At 39.5% G+C, this 20,815-nt stretch overlaps 3 protein-coding genes across 3 annotated transcripts in view; all 3 read left to right on the top strand.

The window, feature by feature from the left end:
• Positions 1-828: 828 nt before the first annotated feature.
• Positions 829-5,961, top strand: LOC307029684 (beta-2-glycoprotein 1-like). Its single transcript, XM_079665763.1, has 8 exons — positions 829-1,071; positions 1,459-1,635; positions 2,247-2,343; positions 3,051-3,127; positions 3,619-3,807; positions 4,542-4,721; positions 5,034-5,231; positions 5,763-5,961. Exons 1-8 carry the CDS (start codon positions 996-998, stop codon positions 5,807-5,809), a joined length of 1,041 nt encoding a protein of 346 aa, XP_079521889.1. The 5' UTR covers positions 829-995; the 3' UTR covers positions 5,810-5,961.
• A 343-nt stretch (positions 5,962-6,304) lies between these two features.
• On the top strand, positions 6,305-16,474 carry nol11 (nucleolar protein 11). Its single transcript, XM_079665742.1, has 18 exons — positions 6,305-6,512; positions 7,067-7,180; positions 7,614-7,670; positions 9,865-10,013; positions 10,169-10,226; positions 10,515-10,656; positions 10,939-11,145; positions 12,612-12,688; positions 13,154-13,277; positions 13,476-13,567; positions 13,698-13,763; positions 13,864-14,048; positions 14,171-14,296; positions 14,502-14,723; positions 14,961-15,039; positions 15,150-15,242; positions 15,566-15,673; positions 15,907-16,474. Exons 1-18 carry the CDS (start codon positions 6,339-6,341, stop codon positions 16,018-16,020), a joined length of 2,187 nt encoding a protein of 728 aa, XP_079521868.1. The 5' UTR covers positions 6,305-6,338; the 3' UTR covers positions 16,021-16,474.
• A 1,568-nt stretch (positions 16,475-18,042) lies between these two features.
• Positions 18,043-20,815, top strand: part of LOC307025090 (WD40 repeat-containing protein SMU1-like) — an 11,064-nt gene continuing 8,291 nt past the window's right edge. Inside the window, exons 1-4 of the mRNA XM_079659671.1 lie at positions 18,043-18,113; positions 19,481-19,691; positions 19,778-19,930; positions 20,012-20,128. Coding sequence (XP_079515797.1) covers positions 18,088-18,113; positions 19,481-19,691; positions 19,778-19,930; positions 20,012-20,128 — 507 coding nt within the window. The 5' untranslated portion in view covers positions 18,043-18,087. The remainder of the gene's footprint in view (positions 18,114-19,480; positions 19,692-19,777; positions 19,931-20,011; positions 20,129-20,815) is intronic.

The raw sequence follows: 20,815 nt of genomic DNA, 5'->3' as shown, positions 1-20,815 counted from the left end.
AGGTTACAATACAAGCGAAATTCAGAACTGTGTGTCCAAAGATATTATGTGAGCATATCCACTGATGGGTAAACAAGTGTCAGTGGTTCTTCGACTCCACGTCAGCCTGCATAACTTATGAAGTTGTGTGATGAGTGTTGAAATTCCTTCAAGAAAATTGCACTAACTACATAGACGGTGAGACCCTATAAAGATCATAGATGTATAGGTCAAATTTCGTAAAACGTGAGATCTTCCTTTAAAAGCAATATCAATACATTTAACAGAGAAATACAAAGAGCCCAAATGTAGAAGTGTTTCCTTTAAACAAACCTTTAAGGCTTCCATAAGGTTTTGATGTCACAACTATACATATGCACCACAACATTAGTTTAATACCAAGAGTGCAGATGCAAAAGATCAGCAAACAACGACCTATCAGATCAGACTGAGGTTTATGGAAGGGCAGCTTAAAGAGACAGGCGCTACAACAGAGGGTGAATACAGGTATACTCAGACAGGGATAAGAAAATTTATGACAGTAAAGCATGCAAACATGTTTTTATCGAAACACGAACCCAAAAAGTATTAAACTGAAATGAGCACCATATGTTCCCTTTGACTTTTGCCTTTAAAGCAATAGAGTTTGATGCCAAAATGTGTGCCATATGCATTAACAAAAAAGGATTAAAGCATTTAAAAACTAAAAACGTACTTAGTAAGGCACTACAGTTAAGCAACAGGAAAATGGAGCCAAATGGGCTGGTGTTTCATAGTATTGCAGCAACAAGGGGGAAGTCCGACTTGAGCTTTCATTTCCAGTAAACTGTCACGAGAACAATCTCTTATTGCAAAAAGCAAGCAAAACAAAACAAGGATAGCCAGTGAGAAGTTACATCATGCTGCTCTTATCTATTTACTTTTAGAGAAACACAAACATTAGTGAAACAGGGGACAGATATTCACTGTGTGGCCACAGGAAAGAACCGAGAAGCGTCTATACATCTCTACAAAGGATGGAACCCAAGCTGGTTTTGTTTCTGCTATTTCCATTTGTGTTTTTTACCATCGTAAAAACACAACACGACAATGGTATTTGCTATTATTTCTTCTTTTTTTAACTTGTTTTATTTGCCTAGATCTGCATGATTCCTCTGGAAGGTTGTTGTCTGCCATGGTTAAATGGTTTGTTTCAATATGCTGTGAAGCTAATGGTTAAACCTTTTGTTCTGTTCTTTGTGCTTACAGAATAATTATATTTTACCTAAACTTTAGAGGGCAAATGCAACTTCACATTAATTTGCCATGTGACATAATTGCAGACACAACACCTATTCCTTCTATTTCTAGAATCAGCACATGGCATTCATTTAATTGTATAATGATCTTATATTTAAATTCTGGAAGTCTATAACTATCACAAACCGGTCTTCTCCAAGCCATTATAATACATATTACTAAATCCATGTATCCTTGCAGTATGTCTTAGGCCTGAGCTAGCTGCCAACATTGACATGGATGGGCTCCAGAGGTTCTTCACCCCGGGTGTGGAGTTAGCGTTGTCCTGCAAACAGGGATACACCCCAGTTTCTGGCCCTCGGAAGATTGTGTGTGCTGCCAGTGGAACATGGACAAAAACCAAATTAATGTGCTTACGTGGGTCTCCTTTATTTTTCTTGAAAACTAGGGATCCTCTCACAGATCTTGTAGTGCAAATTCATACACTTGAGTTACTTTTTAAGTTAAACATGATGTAATTTTCTGCAAAATATCAACCGTAAGGAAACTTTTACTTTTTTTAAATAAAACTAGCTGTATAATGATGTCATTTTAAATACAATTATTAATTGATAATTACAGATAGATTTCACAATGTAGAAATTAAATTGTGTAAATGAATACTTGTTTTTGATGTTACATATTCATTAAGCATGTGAAGCAATGTGAACGATGATCAGATTGTGATAACCACACTCTTATTTATACGTTTATTTTCATTTCTAATAGTCAGATACGTATTTATTGTTGCTTTTACATATATTCAATAGGTTTCTCTTTTATTCTGCATTATGAATATGTACTGTATATCCAGGACTTGAGAGTAAGTTGTCTGTTCATTGGCAAAATAAATAACATAGAACATGTCAACATAGTCTTTGCTAGATCCCAACTTAACTTTATTATGGTTACAGGGTGTACAGCAAACATTTATTCCTATCTATACAATATTCATAAGAAAAGGGTAACACCTGTGTTCTCGTCTGCAGCCAAACGGTGTCCCCATCCTGATCCATTGTCCAATGGAGAATTATACTATGAGGACACTGTGTTCCAGAGTATGATCAACTATACCTGTGATGAAGGGTAAAGAAAGAACATCTTGTTGAATGGTGTTGTTTGAAATGTGTCAGTTTCTCTGATATTCATCTTGCTGTCCCTTATAATAATAATAATAATAATAATAATAATAATAATAATAATAGATTTATTTTGTTAGCGCTTTTACAGGTGCTCAAAGATGGTTTACAGATATAGTGAAAAGAAAAGAATAACAAATAAATATGTATAGTTGAAGTTAAATTGAAATCAAGCAATACAAAAACAATCACACATTAAAAGCCATGGATGAAGAGGTGAGTTTTTGTACGTTTTTTGAAGGTGGTGAGGTCAGTGCAGTCTCTGATGGGTTGTGGGAGTGAGTTCCAGAGGGAGGGGGCAGCGACGGAGAAGGCTCTGTACACTGGTGGTACACTGAATTACAAATGGAGAACCTCTAATCATGCACACAATACATTATAGAAGTATTTTAAGAAAGATCCATGTGACTTGCATCAATATCTAAATGAAGTGCAAAGATAAATCATAACCATAATTGTATGATGTTGAGGTATAACAGCATCAATGATAACCATGACAATTTATATTTAACTTATTTTGTGCATCTGAACACTGCTTTAAGATTCCTATGATTAATCAATATTTAAAATGGCTTTAACAGTATTTAAGTCATCACCTGTGTTATTGTGTATTTATCCAAGCATGAACTGACCAAATGATATGGCTCTGCTCAGGTACACCATGAATGGAAACAGCAGTGCCCTGTGCCTTGCTGATGGAACATGGAGCACACCAGTACCAGAGTGCAAGCGTATGTAATCCATTACATTCTTTTTTAAATCAGGGAAAAAGATAGCTGTGAAAAAACACTCAGCACAAAGTACTGTTCTCAGTTTAAATTCTCTGAGGACTTATTAGACAGCCTCACAATAATTGTGTAACTTCATCAATAACTTGATATTAGGCCAGTGAAAATACATTTACACAAATGTAAGTGTAAATCAAACTAAGTATAAATGTGTACATTTGCCATGATAAAGGGTATAAATATAGTTTTTATGAACCCTCAAACCAGTTCTATATACAAATCAGCATTCACCCATTCACCATGCAAGGTCACCTACTCCAAGAAACACACACATTCACACACACATACAACATCCCATCAACTTTGGTTTGAGTGTCTTGCCCAAGGTTGCAACAACATGTTGACTGCAGGAGCTGAAAAGTGCAGAATACAAGTGTGCATTATATACCAATATACAGTATACGTAATGACATGTGCTGTCTCTTCTCTCACAGCTGTTACCTGTGATCTTGCTCCGATTCCACCTTTCGGTATGATTGTTTATGACAAGAGGATCAGAGGCAACACTGTTGATTATGGTGTCGGGGGGACGTACAAGTGTAATCCTCCATACATCGTTTTTGGCAACGCAAGAGCAGAGTGCACTGTCCTCGGCAACTGGACCAAGACACCTGAATGTCAAGGTATGAAGGTTTGTAAAGGGAGATGCTGTATAAATATCATGAGCCGTTTTCTGGCATTGCATTTACTGATCTGAGCCATAACTAAAAAGTTGAATATGAAAAGCAAGTCATGACTATAATCATAGTGACATTTATATTATACTGTTTCACACTTTGGATTGTCAAACTTTTTTTACAAAACTGAAATGTAAATGTATTATTGATCTTAGTATCAGCAAGTAAGAAAGTCCCTTTGTGAACAGGATTTGATGAGTGCCGTTTGTGAAACATGACAGTGTATCTTGCACTAGCAGCAGGTTTAGATCATCCAATCAGATTGTAAAATGTAGAATGTAGCTTCCTATTACCAGTCCTATTCAGTGGGAGCTGAAAAAGGTGACACACATTACATTACATGTTACTTGTTAGACACTTTTATCCAAAGCCACTTACATACTCAATACTGTGGGCAATCCCCACAGGAGCAATTTGGGGTGAAGTGTCTTGCCCAGGGATACAATGACATGCTGACTGCAGTGGGGTTTGAACCTGTGACACACTGATCCCAACACCAAGGCTCTATCCACTGCGCCATACACCTCATAACACATTGTCAAATAAGATGCAACTCTACTACCACATTGGTCTTCACCATCCCTCATATAAACGTTCTAATACTTCAACTTTCAACAGCATGGGATTGTCTGCAAACAGTTGTTAAAAAAAGATGAATGACTACATTTTTCCTCTTACAGTGGTGACCTGCCCTCTACCGGAGAACATTGACAGAGGCTTCATGTCAAGCAGCGAACCGAGGGACTATGACTATAGGGAAACGATTAAATATGGCTGCAATGGAGACTATGAGCTTGAAGGAAGCCATGAGATTGTTTGTCAGCAAAATGGGAAATGGTCTGAAAAGCCATCTTGCAAAGGTAGGGCTACAACCAATGCTACAGTTATTTTACATTACAATGTTGGTGGTAGGTGCATTTCTTGTCTGATCTTGCAAGGCTGAAAGACTTGTAGCTCTTTTGGGGATTTTAGTTTTATAGAAATAAAACTGTTTCCCAGTTTTGATTGGTGTATTCCTATTTCCACTCTGTACCGGACATTTGGTTATAATGTAATTCAAGCACAATTCCATTGCTTTTTCCCCCAAAGTTCATGTCATATGTTTCTGTGTAGGGAGCAAAACAACACTTTTAAATCATTATAATGTTTTTACTTCACCTTCTGAATTACAGCTCCTTGCAGTGTCGGTATAGAGACTGCAAGGATATTATACAAAGGAAAACAAATCTGGATCAAAGATTTACAACCTAACAGAGTCTTACACAACGACATTGTCTCAGTCTACTGCATGGACAAACCCATGAAGTGTGGTTATGCAGTGCAAACCCAGTGCATCGACGGAAAACTCAAAATCCCTGAATGCTTCGAACGTAAGTTATATTGCTTTAAAATTACAAAATATCATTACAAAGCAGCCAGATAGTCAATAACGGGAAACACTTTACTTTATTCTATTTTTTCTGTTTGTTTTTACTATCACATCACAACCTTTGTCCTTTTTGGAATATGTGAGGTAAACTTCAGCCTCTTGTGGCCGCAAAGAGAATTTCAATGGCAAAAAACGAATCTTGAAAAAAAATGACCTGCCAATGTTTGCCTATTAAAAAAAGGAAAATACAAAAAATACAATTAAAACACAAGGTCAGACTCATTGCCTCTCATGTTTTCCGTGATATGGTAATTTCAAGTCTAAGTTGAGCGGCTCACTTCCCATTATGTCTACTCAACTCTGACAAAAAAAAGCAACAACAAAAATAATCCCAACCAATGCTTTCGGGGCAATTATCTCTAGACATGTTCCTTATGTTATAATAGTGATAATTAAGATGAAGTGCCCTCTTTAAGGGAAGCGCAAACATTCTGACCTGTTCTCTTTATTTGTGTGTCTGTTTTATTTCCAGAGCCAAGTGGTCCGGGTTCACTTCCATCAGAAATCACACAATGCTGAAACAGCAGCAGATTGCTTATCGGAGGAAGATTTAACTACAGCAATAAGGAATATTTTTATTTGTTCTGGTTGGTAATGGATTTCCCCATATTTGTGATTGTTGACATGTTGACCTTTTCAGTCCTCTATCAATAAATATGAATGCAATTTGGTTTCTGGCGCACGTGTCTCGTCATCTGTCCCTGATTCAATAATTTAATTTAGTACTTGTAATGTACATTTGATTAGGAAAAATAAAAACGGTGAACCTAAGTGAAGTGGTAAGTGAACCTTACCAATAGTAAGATACTTAAAGGCTTTGAAGGTCTAACAAAGCATTGCAATCTTCATAAACTATAGCCTTTCGGTCATTTGTCATCATTGATCAAAACCACCACGAGATAAGATAATTATTTCGTTTTTAATGATATTTTGCCTTAATTACAATTTGTGACAGTTTTCTCTTTACCCGGTGCACGCTCCCGCGACGTACAGGCGCGACTCCGCACGGTGGCCTCTCACAAACACTCGTCCATTCTCGCGAGAGCCGATGAGTTCCACTTTCTTCTCGTCCAGCATGGCCGCGCTGTATGAGGGATACACGTTGTGCGGACTTACTCCATCTCAAAATCTGTCAAATTCAGGCATTCAAGGTGTCGAACCGGTGAGAGACAGCGACCATGTCGTCGTCACCGACTCAAGGAGATCTGTCACGCTATTCAAGGTAACGTTTAACGTTTGTTTTGAGGAGGCTCTTCTAGTCTGGGCCAGCTGATCAGTGCGACTGCGACATGTGTAACTCGTGTTGGCATCCTCGACATACAGTAGCTGTACCATAAACCACCAGAACAGATAGGACACAAACATCAGATAGCTGTGAAAGTACATTTAGTTATTGAAAGGTAAAATCGTTAGTTAAGGTCGTTAAGTTGTATTATGGTAAACATTATGCGAGTATAAACAAACAGGCACATGCTACTGTAGCTAGCTGCCGTTGTCTACACTACAAGACACTCAGTTATTTAAGTATGCAGTGTGCATATTTAGCTAAAGGACAGCTCTACATACATAAGTTATTCTCCAAGCAGCTCTTCTTCAGTAAACGTCAACTTTATAATTGGTGTAGGTTAAACGTGCATAATCACAAAGTTTTACTTGTACATGTACTTTTGTAGATATAAGGGAAACGTGTTTGTGTTGTGAGTGGTATAACTATCTTGGGCAGTCATTGATGTTAATAACTGGTCCTCTTTATTTCTCTTTTTGTGTTTCTTACAGGTTTCAGACCAGAAGTCACTGAGCAGCTGGACCGTAAAACAAGGACAGACTCTGACTTGTTCAGCAATCTACAACTCAAAGACCAAGGAATATGTGGCAGTGTCAGACAGCAAGGTACACTTTCAGTCATTCTAGTACGACCATGTTTTGTTGTGCTTGATTTGGAGCACCAGCATAGAGACAATTGTCAAAAAATGAATAAATCAATTCTTAAGTAAAGACTAAAGCAGTAATGGGACAGTTATCTTAGTTTTCCATAAAATAATCAGCAAGTCTTTTGGACTTGCTGAAGGGATTTTGCCTTTTCAGTGAACGTGTACTAACTGGGTCTAAATGCATTCCTTAATTCACCCATCCAGTGTTTACTCATTAAACACTGTTACCTCATTTAAAGGTTTGACCTAACACAACACTTTTTTTGTGGTGCTTGAAAAATAGACTTGTAATTATCTATCTAATAATCTATTCTCTAGGGTTCTCTGTAGATCTGACCTTCCAGAATTATCTGCAGGATATTGTCACAAAAAAATTCTGTTTGTTTTTTCAGGTGATCAGAATTTGGAAGGAAGAAGACATACACCTAGATAAGGCCTTCAAAGCAACCGTAAGTGAATGACTTTGTGCAATGTGTTTAATGGCAATATTGTTTATACTTGTTCCAAGTTAAAAGCCTGTTGTCATAGAGAGCATGACACTAGATGAATCAAAACTACTGTGGATATAGTCTTGATGGAGTTTTCACCAAGTATGCAGAGGCCTGTACTACGAAGCTGGATTTTCCTAACCTGCATATGTTTTAGTTAGCCGGTTGGCCTAATCCAAAACATACGCGCTCTCGCTAAACGGTACTACGACGCGGGTTATCAAGTGGATCGCTCAAGCCAGCCGTGCCCTATCTAGTTAGGTGCGCGTTCACATGAAAGGGGTGGTATTTGGAGCATTCGACCAATCACAAACATGGAGAAGTGTACTGACAGCGCAGCGTCATACTTCCTGAATGAAAAGTCAATTATAATATTAGAGAAATATGAAGAAGTTAAACTTTAAACATCCATGAGTCAAAAACTTTATCCAGGATAAAAGCCACATAGCTGCACCTGATTGGTGAATACAGCAGGTAAAAGAAAAAGTGTTTGAATGCGTACATTAACAGGTTTATGATATCACTGCCCCATCCAAGACACGATCTGACTTTAATTACATTTGTCTCTAGTGTTTCGTCAACTTAATGTTTTGCTTAAAATAATACTTCTGCATACAGTATGTGACACTGTGAGTGTTGCACGGCCAAACTCAGTTGACTCAAATAAGGAAATATATGATACATTATGATGTGATATGCCGCGGACTGTACTTAATGTTACTCTGATCCGGTTACTTATGTTGTGGCAGATATTTAACTTAAGTAAGCTTTCTTAACGCTAATGTTATAATAGTCAGATTGCTCTGAAGATGGAAGGTGATATTCTATTAATGTTCACGTTCACACAGTCTGTGATTTTTGCCGGCCGTCTTTCCTGCAACGGCAGCTTTTCTGTATTTCCTTTCTCCTGTAATATGACTTGATCGCTTTAAACTCCACACACTGAGCTCTGATTGGTCAGCAGGCAGGCAGTGCTTTCACTGAGTTGATCTCTTAGCCTGCAACCTAACCTGCTCCGGAGCAGGTTAGCGGCACAGCATAAGTTACCATGGAGATCTAGCCTGCTAAAAAGAGAACCAGCTTCGTAGGACCGGAAAGCCCGAGCTTTCCCTGAAGTTAGCCGGCTAAGCGAAAATCCAGCTTCGTAGTACAGGCCTCTGGGCAGTGGTGGGTGGTATAGGTTCAATATAAAATGCGATTCATATCTTCCAGACTCATTCTAAAAAGGCAGCTAACCTTACCTCAGAATGTATTGTTTTTCTTTCCACTCCCGAAATCTTTAAAGGTCCCCTGTTATGCAAAATCCACTTTTTCATGTCTTATATACATAAACATGTGTCCCCTCTGTGTAAAGAGATATTTTTTTTGGCTTGTGTAACCATTAACAAATAACCAACCAAGGTAACACCTCCCCACCTTATCACCTGAAACTCCTCCTAGAGCACCATTAGGCGCTCTCACACAGAGTACTTTTCCCTTTTAGTTCCGATAGTTCCTGGGATTTTGCGTTCACACTAAAAAGGTCTGGAATTAGAACTTAGTTCACGAGAACTTTTTCCCCCCTTTTTAGTCCCTGCTAGAGAGCAGGAACTTTCCTGGGGAGGAAAAGGTTCCAATTTCTGATTGGCTGGGGGAATTGCAAAGCATGCCCCGTAAAACTATATATACTAATAATATGTTATTTGTTTACATTAGCAAGCATCGCTAACGCTCAGAACTAACTGTACTGTAGAGCACATGTGTTTTAAAAAGCAGGAAATACAAAAAGGAACTCACCTTGTGGTAAACCCGCGAGAGAAAAATAATTTGAGCTCCATACTGTTTCAGAAATAATCCTTGATGTGGTTTGCAACTTGATGGCACTTTATCACAGCATAATTTAACTATCTCCGGTAGAATTCTGATCAGGCATTAGCTCCGCCTCCTCTTTTTTTTTTTTTGTAAGCTAAGGGGCCAAATCTGCGTTTCTCTAACAGGGCTGGAATAGAGGGATATGAGGGATGTCTCAAATGCATGATCTGTTTGTATTTTGAGAAAAACACATCATAGACATGTTTTTATATATCCGAGACCCATAATATATGCCTAAAAATAGCATGATAGGTGTACTTTAATCAATCAGGTGACTTATTCCCTCCTTCTATATCCTTTCCAGGTGTCATCAGATATCTGGAGGGTCCACTCTGCGGCTGAACTGGAGCCTGTGGTCCTGTTCCAGAGAGGAGCTGTGAGGTTCCTGGACTCTCTCCTTTCTGCTCCCAAGCAGCCCATAGAGGAAGTCCTGGCTCAAGAAGAGGCCATCAGGTCAGTGTCACTTGGCTACACCCCCAGTAAATCCCTTTCAAACTATTTATGAATGAAGAAGTTTCAAATCATGATATAATTAGGTAACTATTTCTGTGCTACAGTCTCACTTGTTGCCTCATGTAGCGTGTTGATCAATTGTTTGTTTGTCTTAGGTGGAGCACCAATGTAGTAACAGAGTCACAACAGTTAGTTATCTTCACAACTGAACAGGTAACATCATTTAAATTGTTTGGCTTTTTAACTCAGACACTAAAGCTCATAACTTGAGTGAATTTATTTTATGCATTAATTGTATCGTCTCGCAACATTACGCTGTAATGACACTTAATATGAGGGCATGTGTATGTGGCTGCATGGTTAATGATGTGGATGTCCTGTTTTTTTTAATCAATTGACTAATAACTTATTTTATCAGTACACGTTTTCACCATGATCATGTTCAAATCATTGTTGTTTGTATTTCTAAAAGCCTGTCTGCCTCTCAATATCTTCCCACAGAAAGGAGATAACTTCCTGTACCTGCAGAGATTTAATCCCAACACGCTACAGAAGTACCGGCTGGAGAAAGGGGAGCCTGGACTCTCCCCCCTCAGCTTCTCTGCCTCCTATAAAGACAAACACATCCGCCTGGTTTATCTCTGTAAGCCTGCGTCGTGTTCTTTTGAAATATTATTAGTATCAGCGTTCAACAGCATAGGTTAATTTCATAGATTGTATTGGAGGTTTACAGTAATGCCGGGAATGTGTTAAAGGGAGAATTCAAAAACCCCACCTGCTGGCCAGGGTTTTCACACTGTTGGTTGCAATGAGGGTGTTGCATACAAGATGGCAGAGAAGAATATGGGAAGATGCGTTCCATTATTGATCTCTCTTTCTTAATCATTAATTGTATCTTTTGCGCCTCTTCTTTCCTTCCATCCAGACCCTAGCGGCCATGTGTACCAGAGTCTAGTCCCTGTGCGGGGCCTTGGGGCTGATGAGGGGGCCCCGGCTCTCCCGCTGCCCCGCAGCCTGCTGCTGGCTCTGCCTGTGGGGGAGGGTCTGCTAGAGGCTGCATCTGCTCAGATCCTGGATGAAGCCCATGTAGCTGTTGTGGGGCTTCCACACCCCTCTGCCGGAGCTGGTAAAGGTAAGCTGTTAACCCTTTGGAGTCGACCGTCACGCCGGCGTGATCAGATCACATGACCTGTTCAAGCCGGTTCCGCATAAAAACATCAGTCCGGACAACATTGCTGTGTGTTTCTGTCTAAAGTACTGGCTTGAACCTATATCCCAGTCTTTGTTTCATGCAAAAAGACCCAGTAAACACGGAGATACGATGATATAAATGTAATACATTTCAAAAGTATGAAAAATGGAAGCACATATTTGAATATCTGCGCCGTAGTTGATCATTTTACGAAACGGAAAATACTGGAAACTGTAGATCCTGCTCAACAGGATGTATATGTGTATTTCTGTCGAAAGTACTGGCTTGAAACTATATGCCAGTCTTTGTTTCAATGCAAAAAGACCCAATAAACGCAGAGATACGATGATATAAAGTTAATACAAATATATTTAAAAAGTATGAATAATTGAAGCACATATTTGAATATCTTCGCCGTATTTGATCATTTTACGAAACGGAAAATACTGGAAACTGTAGATTCTGCTCAACAGGATGTATTTACGAGGGAGGGGTGAGGTAATCAGGTAAACGGAGTGATACGAAGAGAGACGGCGGGAACCAAAGAGAGACGGCGGGAAATGGAGAGAGACGAAGATATACGAAGACAGGCGGCGGGAGACAAAGAGAGGCGGCGGTAGACTGCGATTGAAGTAAAGTGACAGACAAACATTGAGAATTTAGATATAGTTAGATTCAACTATGATGAAGAGAACTCTGAACGTGAGTCAAGCTATGAGCTTGTTTTTTGACATGGAGGAGGAGGAGGAGGAGGAGGAGCCTGTGATGTTGCCCTCTGTGTCGTTGTTGACAGAAACTGCTTTGAAGCGTGGCACAAAACATTCACATGCCAAAAATTTCTTAATGGGGTTTAGTAAAACAAATCAAAAGTATGCAAAAACGGCCAAATTAGCCCTGGACTCCAAAGGGTTAAAATACACTGCCTCAAATGAAGACGGCAAGTGCTGTACTCAGCCTGAGCATCTGGCTGGTTTTAACTCCATTAAATGTACCATTTAAGCATGACAGATCTCGATTTAATCCATCTCCGATTTACTAAATGTTTTCAGTATGCAGTGCTAGTGAATCAGAACACATAAACGTTTTTTAAGAGGATCAAAATTGGTTATGTTATCTGCCTTTTCTTTGTTCATTAGTGTTTTATTAATTAATTGTATTAACTCTGTGCCAACATCCGATGTACTAACTGCAACAATCCCAGCACTGGTCCCTTTGTTGTTTTTGTTGTTGTTCAGCTTGAATGTGGAAGAAAGAATCCTAAATCGAAACCAATTGGAAAGTTATTGTGATCTAATTTTTACATTTTCGTATTACGAAGATGTATTGATCTATTTACACTTTCATGGTCTTGTTTGCAAAATAAAGTGTGTGGTTCTTTAATGTCTCTCTATATCTGATATTTTCAGACTTCCTCTGCATCTGGAATACCAATTTCCAGACGCTGCAGGCAGGAAAAGAGATGAAGGGTAAAATCTATGGACAGGTAGGAATGTTTTAGTGTATTATGCAAAAATTACCCACCAAGTGATAATGTTTCTAATATATGATCTGAGGATCACACAATATGCTGTTAGTGATTTTTAGCCATGCTAACTGCAGGGCTCTAGAGCTCACACGGGACAATCACCACTTTGTGAATGAGCTTTTGTCGCTGAGCTTAGAAGTCTGTGTTTTACCCAAAAAAGCTTCCATTATTATTATCATTATGAATGCAGACCAAGGTTCCCTGTCCTTCCAGCTGCTGGTGCTGATGGAGGACTGTATGACTTTGGTAGGGCATTGTGCCTGCTCTCCACTGTGACAGGGCTCACTGTCCCTCCTCACAACTTTATGGCAGTTCACAATCTTCATAATTATGCACAAAAAGATCAGTTGTGATAGTTAGTATCATCACTATTGCAAAATATTAACTTTTTATTCCCGTTTGTTCAATTTCTCTTGGATTTAGTTATGGGGCTATTCGAACAAGTTATTCATTCCACATGGGAAAAGCTTCTCGGTTATTCCATATGAGTGCCCCAAATCTTCCCTGGCCTCTGCCCTGGGAAAACTGAGGCAGGCCAAGACTGAAGGTGAGATAAAACAAATGTGTTGTACTGATTGTGAAGTAAACCAAAACGTTGTATACAAATTACTTCAAACAAAAGCTTTTGTCTTTAAAAAGTGCAATAACATGTATTCTTGTAGTAGCTTGTTCTTAATAATGCTGCAGTACTGATTCAACATTGCAAATTGACTCAATCTATTTGTTTTTTTTCTTACTGTTACAGAGTCCAAAGCTTCCACTTCTGTACCATCTTGGAATAACCTTTTGCATGAAGATAAAGCTAATCCCTCGAAAACAGTGGAGACCAGAAAGACGGTTTGTTTGACAAATGTTTTCAAAGGGGGGGGGAAAGGGAAAGAGGCTGGACAGCTGTTTCCTGAATTGCTGGTGCATTCACCCCGTGTTTTCCACACTGACATCTTGATTATTCTCTCTTTCCATACAGAGAACAACCCGTAAGAGCCAGTCAGCACCCAGTTTAACAAATGACCAAATTATGGAGCTCATCAAGGTAGAATTTTGTTTTTTCATGGCTCTCATAATACTGAAACTGCATTGGAAAAAAGTGTAATTTAATAAAAAAAAAATACATTTTGTTATTGTTCTTGTAGACAGCATCAGTGGCAGAGGTCCAGAAGGAGGTGGAGGGGCTCCTCTCGAGGACAGACGTCCAGGACCTGCAGCCCTCCCTGGGGCAGCTCGCAGCGTCCCTCGTGTCCCGGAGCCTGGGTGAGGAAGCCTTCTACACCCCCAGCATCCTGGCTCAGCTCGTGCAGACTCGCTGCCTCTGCCACAGGTCAGTAAAGCATTCCAATTTGAATCAGTTAATGAAGAATGAACTGGAAGATAAAAACTAGATTGATGCAATCAGAGTTAATTCAGTCTAATGTGAACACTTACCATCATGACATTCAACAGTATGTGTCCTGATCTTGTGCTCCTGGCCTTGGAGAAGAAGGACTACTTCCTGTGTCAGCTCTGCTTGCAGTTCTTCCCTGACATCCCTGAAGCTGTCACCTGTGCCTGCCTTAAGACCTTTATCAGGTAAAACAGATTGTTTTAAAGTGCAAAACCACTTCAGTGAGGATTGTAATATAATCATTAATAGGTGTCTCTGCCACAGGGTCTTGTTGATTCTACCACGGGGGGTCACTAAAGTATTATATTGTTTTTCTTTAGGGTAAACAAACTCTGTGTAATGTGATGTCAAATCAAAAAGTAATCTTGTTGTTGTGCCCAAATGTTGCAGTATGCCAGACAGTGATGCAGAGAAAGTGAACCTGGAGCCTGAGAGTATCAGCTTAATGGAAACCTTGATGGCTGGAGAGCGAGACCCAGTTGGCTTGCAGAATGGTTTCAGCCCCGCCACCAATGACATGGATCAGTCAGGTGGCACCGAAGCAGAAAAAAAGGAGACAACGACTCCACCAGAACACATCTGTCCAGTGGGATTACACAAGGGTGTTCTACTGTATCCTCCCAGTGCACACTCAAACACATGCTCACCACCCAGTCACATGTTATACCTCACTGTGATGATGTGCCTTTAACCAAAATCAGTTTTTTAAAATCGTTTTGTTGTCATTCAACCTACATCTTGTGTATCAGTAATAGCTGTATGTCATAGTATAAACAGCATAAATGCAACGTTTATGGTGTGTAATGATTTGAATGGACTTTGTATGAGATCTTAACTCGAGCTGTATAGAAATGAGGTCCTGATGACGGCGTACAGCGACTTCTTCCTCCTCCCTCACCTGAAGGATCTCTCCCCCCAACATGTTGTTGTGAGTAACAGCAAGGCAACTTGGGGCAGCATACAACGATACCCAGTACCATTGAGTAACGTTAATACTAGAGGCTTATAATAATTTAATGTTCTTTCTCATCCAATCAGCTTCTCCTCCGGTACCTGCAGTTCCTTTACCTAAAATATTCCCAAGATGCTTTCCCGCAGATGCATGGATTGAGATCTCCAACGCTGACTCAGGTCTGTATCAACGTCTAACTAGATATTAAAAAGGATCAGGCATATCTGTGCATTTTTCAGGTTGGTAAAAACTGGGCTCATATGTTGACCTTAACTGTGTTTGGTCTGAATTGTATACAGTCAGTGTAAAAGGGTAAAGATGGAGAGTTTTTACATAAAATATCATTATGTAACAAACATAGACAAACAAAGGAGATATAATAAATGCAATAAAATGTATACTTAATCCATGAATTGTTTTTGTAAAAGGTGGAATGCAACAGTCATTTTAGTTCGGAAATAATGAAATGCCTAACTCTGGTTTCCTTTTTATTTGATTGTAGATCATGGATTGGGTATGCTTGCTGTTGGACGCCCATTTCACAGTGCTAGCGATGACTCCAGAGGCCAAAGGCTTACTGCACAACCTACACACCTTTGTTAAGTCTCAGGTAACAAACCGTCTTCCCTTTGTCTTAATTTGTAAGTGGCCTCCTGGTATTAGTATTGGATGGATAAAAAACCCAAACATCAATATTGTGAGAGATCATTTTTAATATATACGTTATTTTTATTTGCCGGTGAATTGGATGTTGGGTTGTGTATGGTTTAAAAACCTGCAGTTTTATCAGAACATAGTGATCTGAGACACAATTAATACCAAGATGCCTTTCTGTTCCCTCAGGTGAGACTGTTTTCTGAGCTTGGAAAGATCGAGGGCAGCCTCCATGAGCTCAATAAGATGAAGGGGAACAAGGACATCGGACAATACTCCATTGAAGTCATTGAGCTGTTTTAGAATGTGTATACTTTCAATAAATCATTGAGCAGATTGTCTCATTACAACTTTTGACCTGTAGTGGTTTCAAGGTTGTTTAATTGTTCCAAATGGTTGATATAAGATGCATTTTACAACGGATGCTAGCCATTAGAACTCAAGATGCATGAGCTTTACTGTACAGGAATTACATTTGTGTGATTTAAGCATTGAGTTGCAGATTCCTCTAAACCATGTACTCTTGTTCAAGATGATGAAAATGTTACCAGATGATATGGTTAGCTTGATAAAGTAACTGTCTGCTCAATATCAAACTGGTTAACAATTGGTTTCTGAAATGTATTCAAAACCCTTTAACGAAGGGATTGTACCTTTTGAACAAACAACTGTGCGAGTGAATGGCTGTGACTTTGTACTGGAATTACCAGAGGAGAGCCTTTTTATTTTGAATACATAAATATAACGGTAAAAAATCCTTACCCTTTTGTGACTCTTTTTTACAATCATCATTATTGTCTGCAGGTCTCCCTTCAAAAAGAGATCATTGATCTCAATGGGATTTTACCTGGATAAATAAAGGTTTTGAATTGAATTGATTGTTTTTGAATGGTCAAGTGAGATATACAAAATGCTAGAACACACAAGGGATCAAATAAACCTCCCTTTAGTAGTATTGCTGTGTTGTTACCACTGGTCTGGGAACATCTGCAGGCGTTGCGTCCGTGACCAGTAACTGACAGCAGAGGCTGAAGGCTGTCTACTTTAGCTGACCAGAAGGCTTTTTAGATTATACAGCTTCAGGTCACTAATGCCACAGAAAAGAAGGACACAACCTGTCTGTCTGCCTACCATGTCATGTGAATGACTATACATATAAAGACTTGTATTACAGTGCAGACTTCTAATGTAATCTGAAATCTATTTGTATGTGTGATTTGGCCAGAGGTGGGAGAAGTAATCAGATCTTGTACTTGAGTAAAATAAGAAGTACCAGAGTTTAGGAATACAAGTAAAAGTCCTGTATTCAAAAATGTTTTTACTCAAGTAAAAGTACAAAAGTATAGGCATGAAAATATTCTTAAAGTACTCCTTATGCAGATTTCAGAATAACATGTTATATGTTTTGATTAAAATGATTGATGCATTAAAGTGTTATCAAAGCTGGTAAAGGTGCAGCTAGTTTGAATGACTTCGTACTGCAGGGTAGCTGCATGTGAATGTACTCGGGTGTAACTGAAGTCTTTAAGTGTTGATTATATTTCACATCATTAATCCAAATCTGCAAAGTAATTTATGGTATTAAATAAATGTAGTAGGGTGAAAGTACACAATATACATCTGAATGAATTGTAGTGGAGTAGAAGAGGCATAACATGTAAATACTCAAGTAAAGTACATCAAAATGGTAATTAAGTACATTACAGTTACTCCCACCATCCTTATTTGACTATAACGGGGGTGGTTCGGGAAGTGTTCCTGAAGCTCAACCATGTCAAACCCTCAAAATAAACAATGTATTTTACGAGGCACCTGCTTACCAATGGGTTTATTAGCAGAGGCATCCATATTTAATGAATACCCCTCAAGTAGCAACCATCGTCAACTGTTAAACCCTCTCAGCCCCCTACACCCGCAGTGTGTAGTGGGAGGAAAGAGATGGCTGGTTATCACCCTGCATGCATGCATATATGCCAGTCTAGACATACATGTGCACTGGGGTGATTTTCAGATTGATGTTTTTTCGTAAATAAATCCAATGGTCTACGAGCACTCCAAGACGCACGCGGTTATGTCCTTGGTGCTGACACTGCTGTTCTCGTGCCAGACTGCCGCTGCAGCATCTTCCCCACCATAAAGCGTGGACCGAAAATGTTTCTTCTGTATATTAGCATGCGCCAGAGAGGGTGAGGGGGGCGTAGCTCAAAGACATGTCGTTGCAGCGGCATTCACAAGGCTTTTGGACTAGTGCCCACCGCAAGAAAATGCAAGACACAAGAGAAGCACGTGTAGTGGGTGGTCCTCGGCACACGGCTTTCACGTGGCTCTAGCGAGCGGCAGTCCGGGGCAACAACAGGAGACCACATCAGCATGGCTGCGGAGATGGAGCCCTCTGAGTAAGTGCTCTTAACAAATTATAATGGTAGCACCTGTATGCTTTTACAAATAGAAAGCAAAAATCTTAAAAATATAAGATGTGCATGGCAGGGTCTATTGTAAATACTCACTTGTTCGTTACGCATTGAGCGGGAACAGTGTGTCTCTTATTTATCATTAATTTGTGGGAATATCATTTTGCAGCAATATTTGCGTCTATCTAAAAGTTCCTAAATACCATGCAATGTGAAATTACTTCTAAGGACATGGCGTTTGCCCACTCTTTGATTTAAATACAATTAACAACAATATTAAGAGTAGGCTATCAACATGTGCCTGTTTCTGATGTTGTTTATTGTCTGCTCATGGTTTGTGCACCATATTGCGCAATATTCCATACACTCACTCTATTTTTATCACTTTATTTGTATTATTAGACGAGTATTATTGTTTATGGTGCACATATGGCCAATGTCGCCTGTAAACAAGCTGAAATCATCGTTTTTAAACATTTTTCACGTTCCTGGCGCTTAGTGAGAGGTTGTCTGTTTTCCTCTTCTACATGTGTCTGTTAATATAGGCTCTCCATCTCTGGAAAGGATGTGGGTGTGCTTTTTTAATGCTTAGATATGTTGTCTCCCTGTGAGGACACGTGGGAATGGAGCACACATTGTTGCCAAACTCATCGTCTTAAAAGGAAAGGTTGAATGGAGTAAATGTACCATACAAATTGTCAAAGAGCACCAGTGGGTGGTTTCAATCCAGTCAGCAGTCACCGTTTGGTGCTAATGGAGTGACAGCAGAGGGGGATCAGGATGCAACAGAGTTGTGTAATTGCTCAGCAGATGGCTCTCAAATGGGACAAAAGTCCACATTAATAATAATAATAATATAATAATAATAATACATTTAGTATAGCATCTTTCACAGAAATAAAATTCACAGTGCTTCACAAGAAAGAATACAAGTTCAAATGAATACCACAGAAACATGAATACAATAACAACATGAGGCAGAAATTAAGGTTAACATAAAAAAAGATGGGCCTTCAATTGTTTTTTTAAAAGCTTCTACAGAGACTGCAGAGCGGATAGTAATCAAGATCACTATGGCTTTCCTCGATTTGACTACACACATTGTTGTCTTTTGAAAGTTGTGCCAGACAATCTTTGGTCACATGTTTCGCCCCATTTGAAATCGAAACAGTGTTTCAGTTGTTCTCTAATTCTCATTGTGACAGAGATTATAAACAAATCACCAACATAGTGAGAAATATTACTGTTGTTGCTTGTACACAAATGTTCAAATGAAGACCATTCTAATTATTTAAATGTTACATTGGTACTATCAGTCAACATGTGGTGTAAAATGATCCTATCTCATCTAGTGTGATCCGCCTGATAATGCAGTACCTCAAGGAGAACAACCTCTACCGAACACTGACCACCTTACAGGAGGAGACCACCGTCTCTCTCAACACAGTGGAAAGCATCGACAGCTTCATTGCAGATATAAAGAGCGGCCACTGGGACTCCGTCCTGCTGGCTATCGAGTCCCTCAAGTTGCCTGACAACACACTGATTGACCTTTATGAGCAGGTGAGCTTTTGAATCAATCAGCTAAGGCTTTTCATTGCTTGATGTTTAAATTAGCAGCATCTCAGTAACGCCTACCTCTCGAACAGGTAGTAATGGAGCTCATTGAGATGAGGGAGATTGAAGCAGCTCGCTCGCTCCTCAGACAAACCGACCCAATGATCATGTTGAAGCAGACGCAGCCAGAGAGGTACATTCATTTGGAGACCCTGCTAACATGCGTCCACTTTGACCCTTGCGAGGTAAGACAATGACATGTTTTTCTTTTAAACTGTATCTCTATAAGCTTTTCATGAAGTATTGTCCTCTCTATCTCATTGCAGGCGTACCCAAATGGCGGCAGCAAGGAGAAGCGGCGCAGGGAAATAGCCGAGGCTCTGGTGAGAGAGGTCAGCGTGGTACCCCCTTCTCGCCTCATGGGGCTCCTGGGACAAGTTGGTGTGAGTACTCATCCATATACCTCAGTACTCATTCTCTGATTATAGGACAAAGGAAAGCCACTCAATGTTATTTGATTGGGAAACACATATTTCATTTCTCCTCCCCTTCTCTGCTGTTAACCTAAAAACTCAAAATTGGAAAGGCTATGGTTATATCGTAATAGGGATATCTCCTTTTCTTGAATCTGACTTCCTTTAAAGTGGACCTATCATGCTATATTTGAATAATATAGTGTATGACCATACCTATATAAGGCATATTTATACTTTTTATTTTTCAAAATACCAAACACAGGGCTCGACATTAAGGGCTGCCCAATGGCCCGGGGCCATCTAGTATTTAGCTCGGGCAATGAAGCCTCACCTGCTGGTTGCCCGATCGGGCAATCTATTATGCCAGCAGCTTGCAGACGAGTGACCCGACAGTAAAACTAAACATATCTATAACTAGTTTAGGTAGTTTGAGAGGTAATTAAAATAGCTACGTGTGATATTCTAACCTGAAGTGTGTGTTTTGTCCGCTCACTGCTGCATTTGATCATGCAGTGCTGCGTGTCAACTCGTCAGCAGCAGCTGATCTCTCTGTCCCATCAGATTAGACTTCACTCGCGTTTATGTCCATATTGATCAGATCCAGCTAGTTCTAGCTGATGATAGGACTACCTGCTTATTAAAAGACACCTAAAC

The sequence above is a fragment of the Notothenia rossii genome, assembly GCF_949606895.1.
Source record: "Notothenia rossii genome assembly, chromosome: 1".
In the NCBI taxonomy this organism is placed as follows: domain Eukaryota; kingdom Metazoa; phylum Chordata; class Actinopteri; order Perciformes; family Nototheniidae; genus Notothenia; species Notothenia rossii.
This window is presented reverse-complemented; position numbering and strand designations above follow the sequence as displayed.

Excerpts from the sequence above, each read along its gene's own strand:
- LOC307029684 (XM_079665763.1), top strand. The coding sequence starts at position 996 with ATGGAACCCAAGCTGGTTTTGTTTCTGCTATTTCCATTTGTGTTTTTT. Across the intron at positions 1,072-1,458 it reads AAAAACACAACACGACAATG|TATGTCTTAGGCCTGAGCTA; the intron begins GTATTTGCTATT and ends GTATCCTTGCAG. Across the intron at positions 5,232-5,762 it reads AATCCCTGAATGCTTCGAAC|AGCCAAGTGGTCCGGGTTCA; the intron begins GTAAGTTATATT and ends TTTTATTTCCAG.
- nol11 (XM_079665742.1), top strand. The coding sequence starts at position 6,339 with ATGAGTTCCACTTTCTTCTCGTCCAGCATGGCCGCGCTGTATGAGGGA. Across the intron at positions 14,297-14,501 it reads TGCCTTAAGACCTTTATCAG|TATGCCAGACAGTGATGCAG; the intron begins GTAAAACAGATT and ends CAAATGTTGCAG. Across the intron at positions 14,724-14,960 it reads TTACACAAGGGTGTTCTACT|AAATGAGGTCCTGATGACGG; the intron begins GTATCCTCCCAG and ends CGAGCTGTATAG.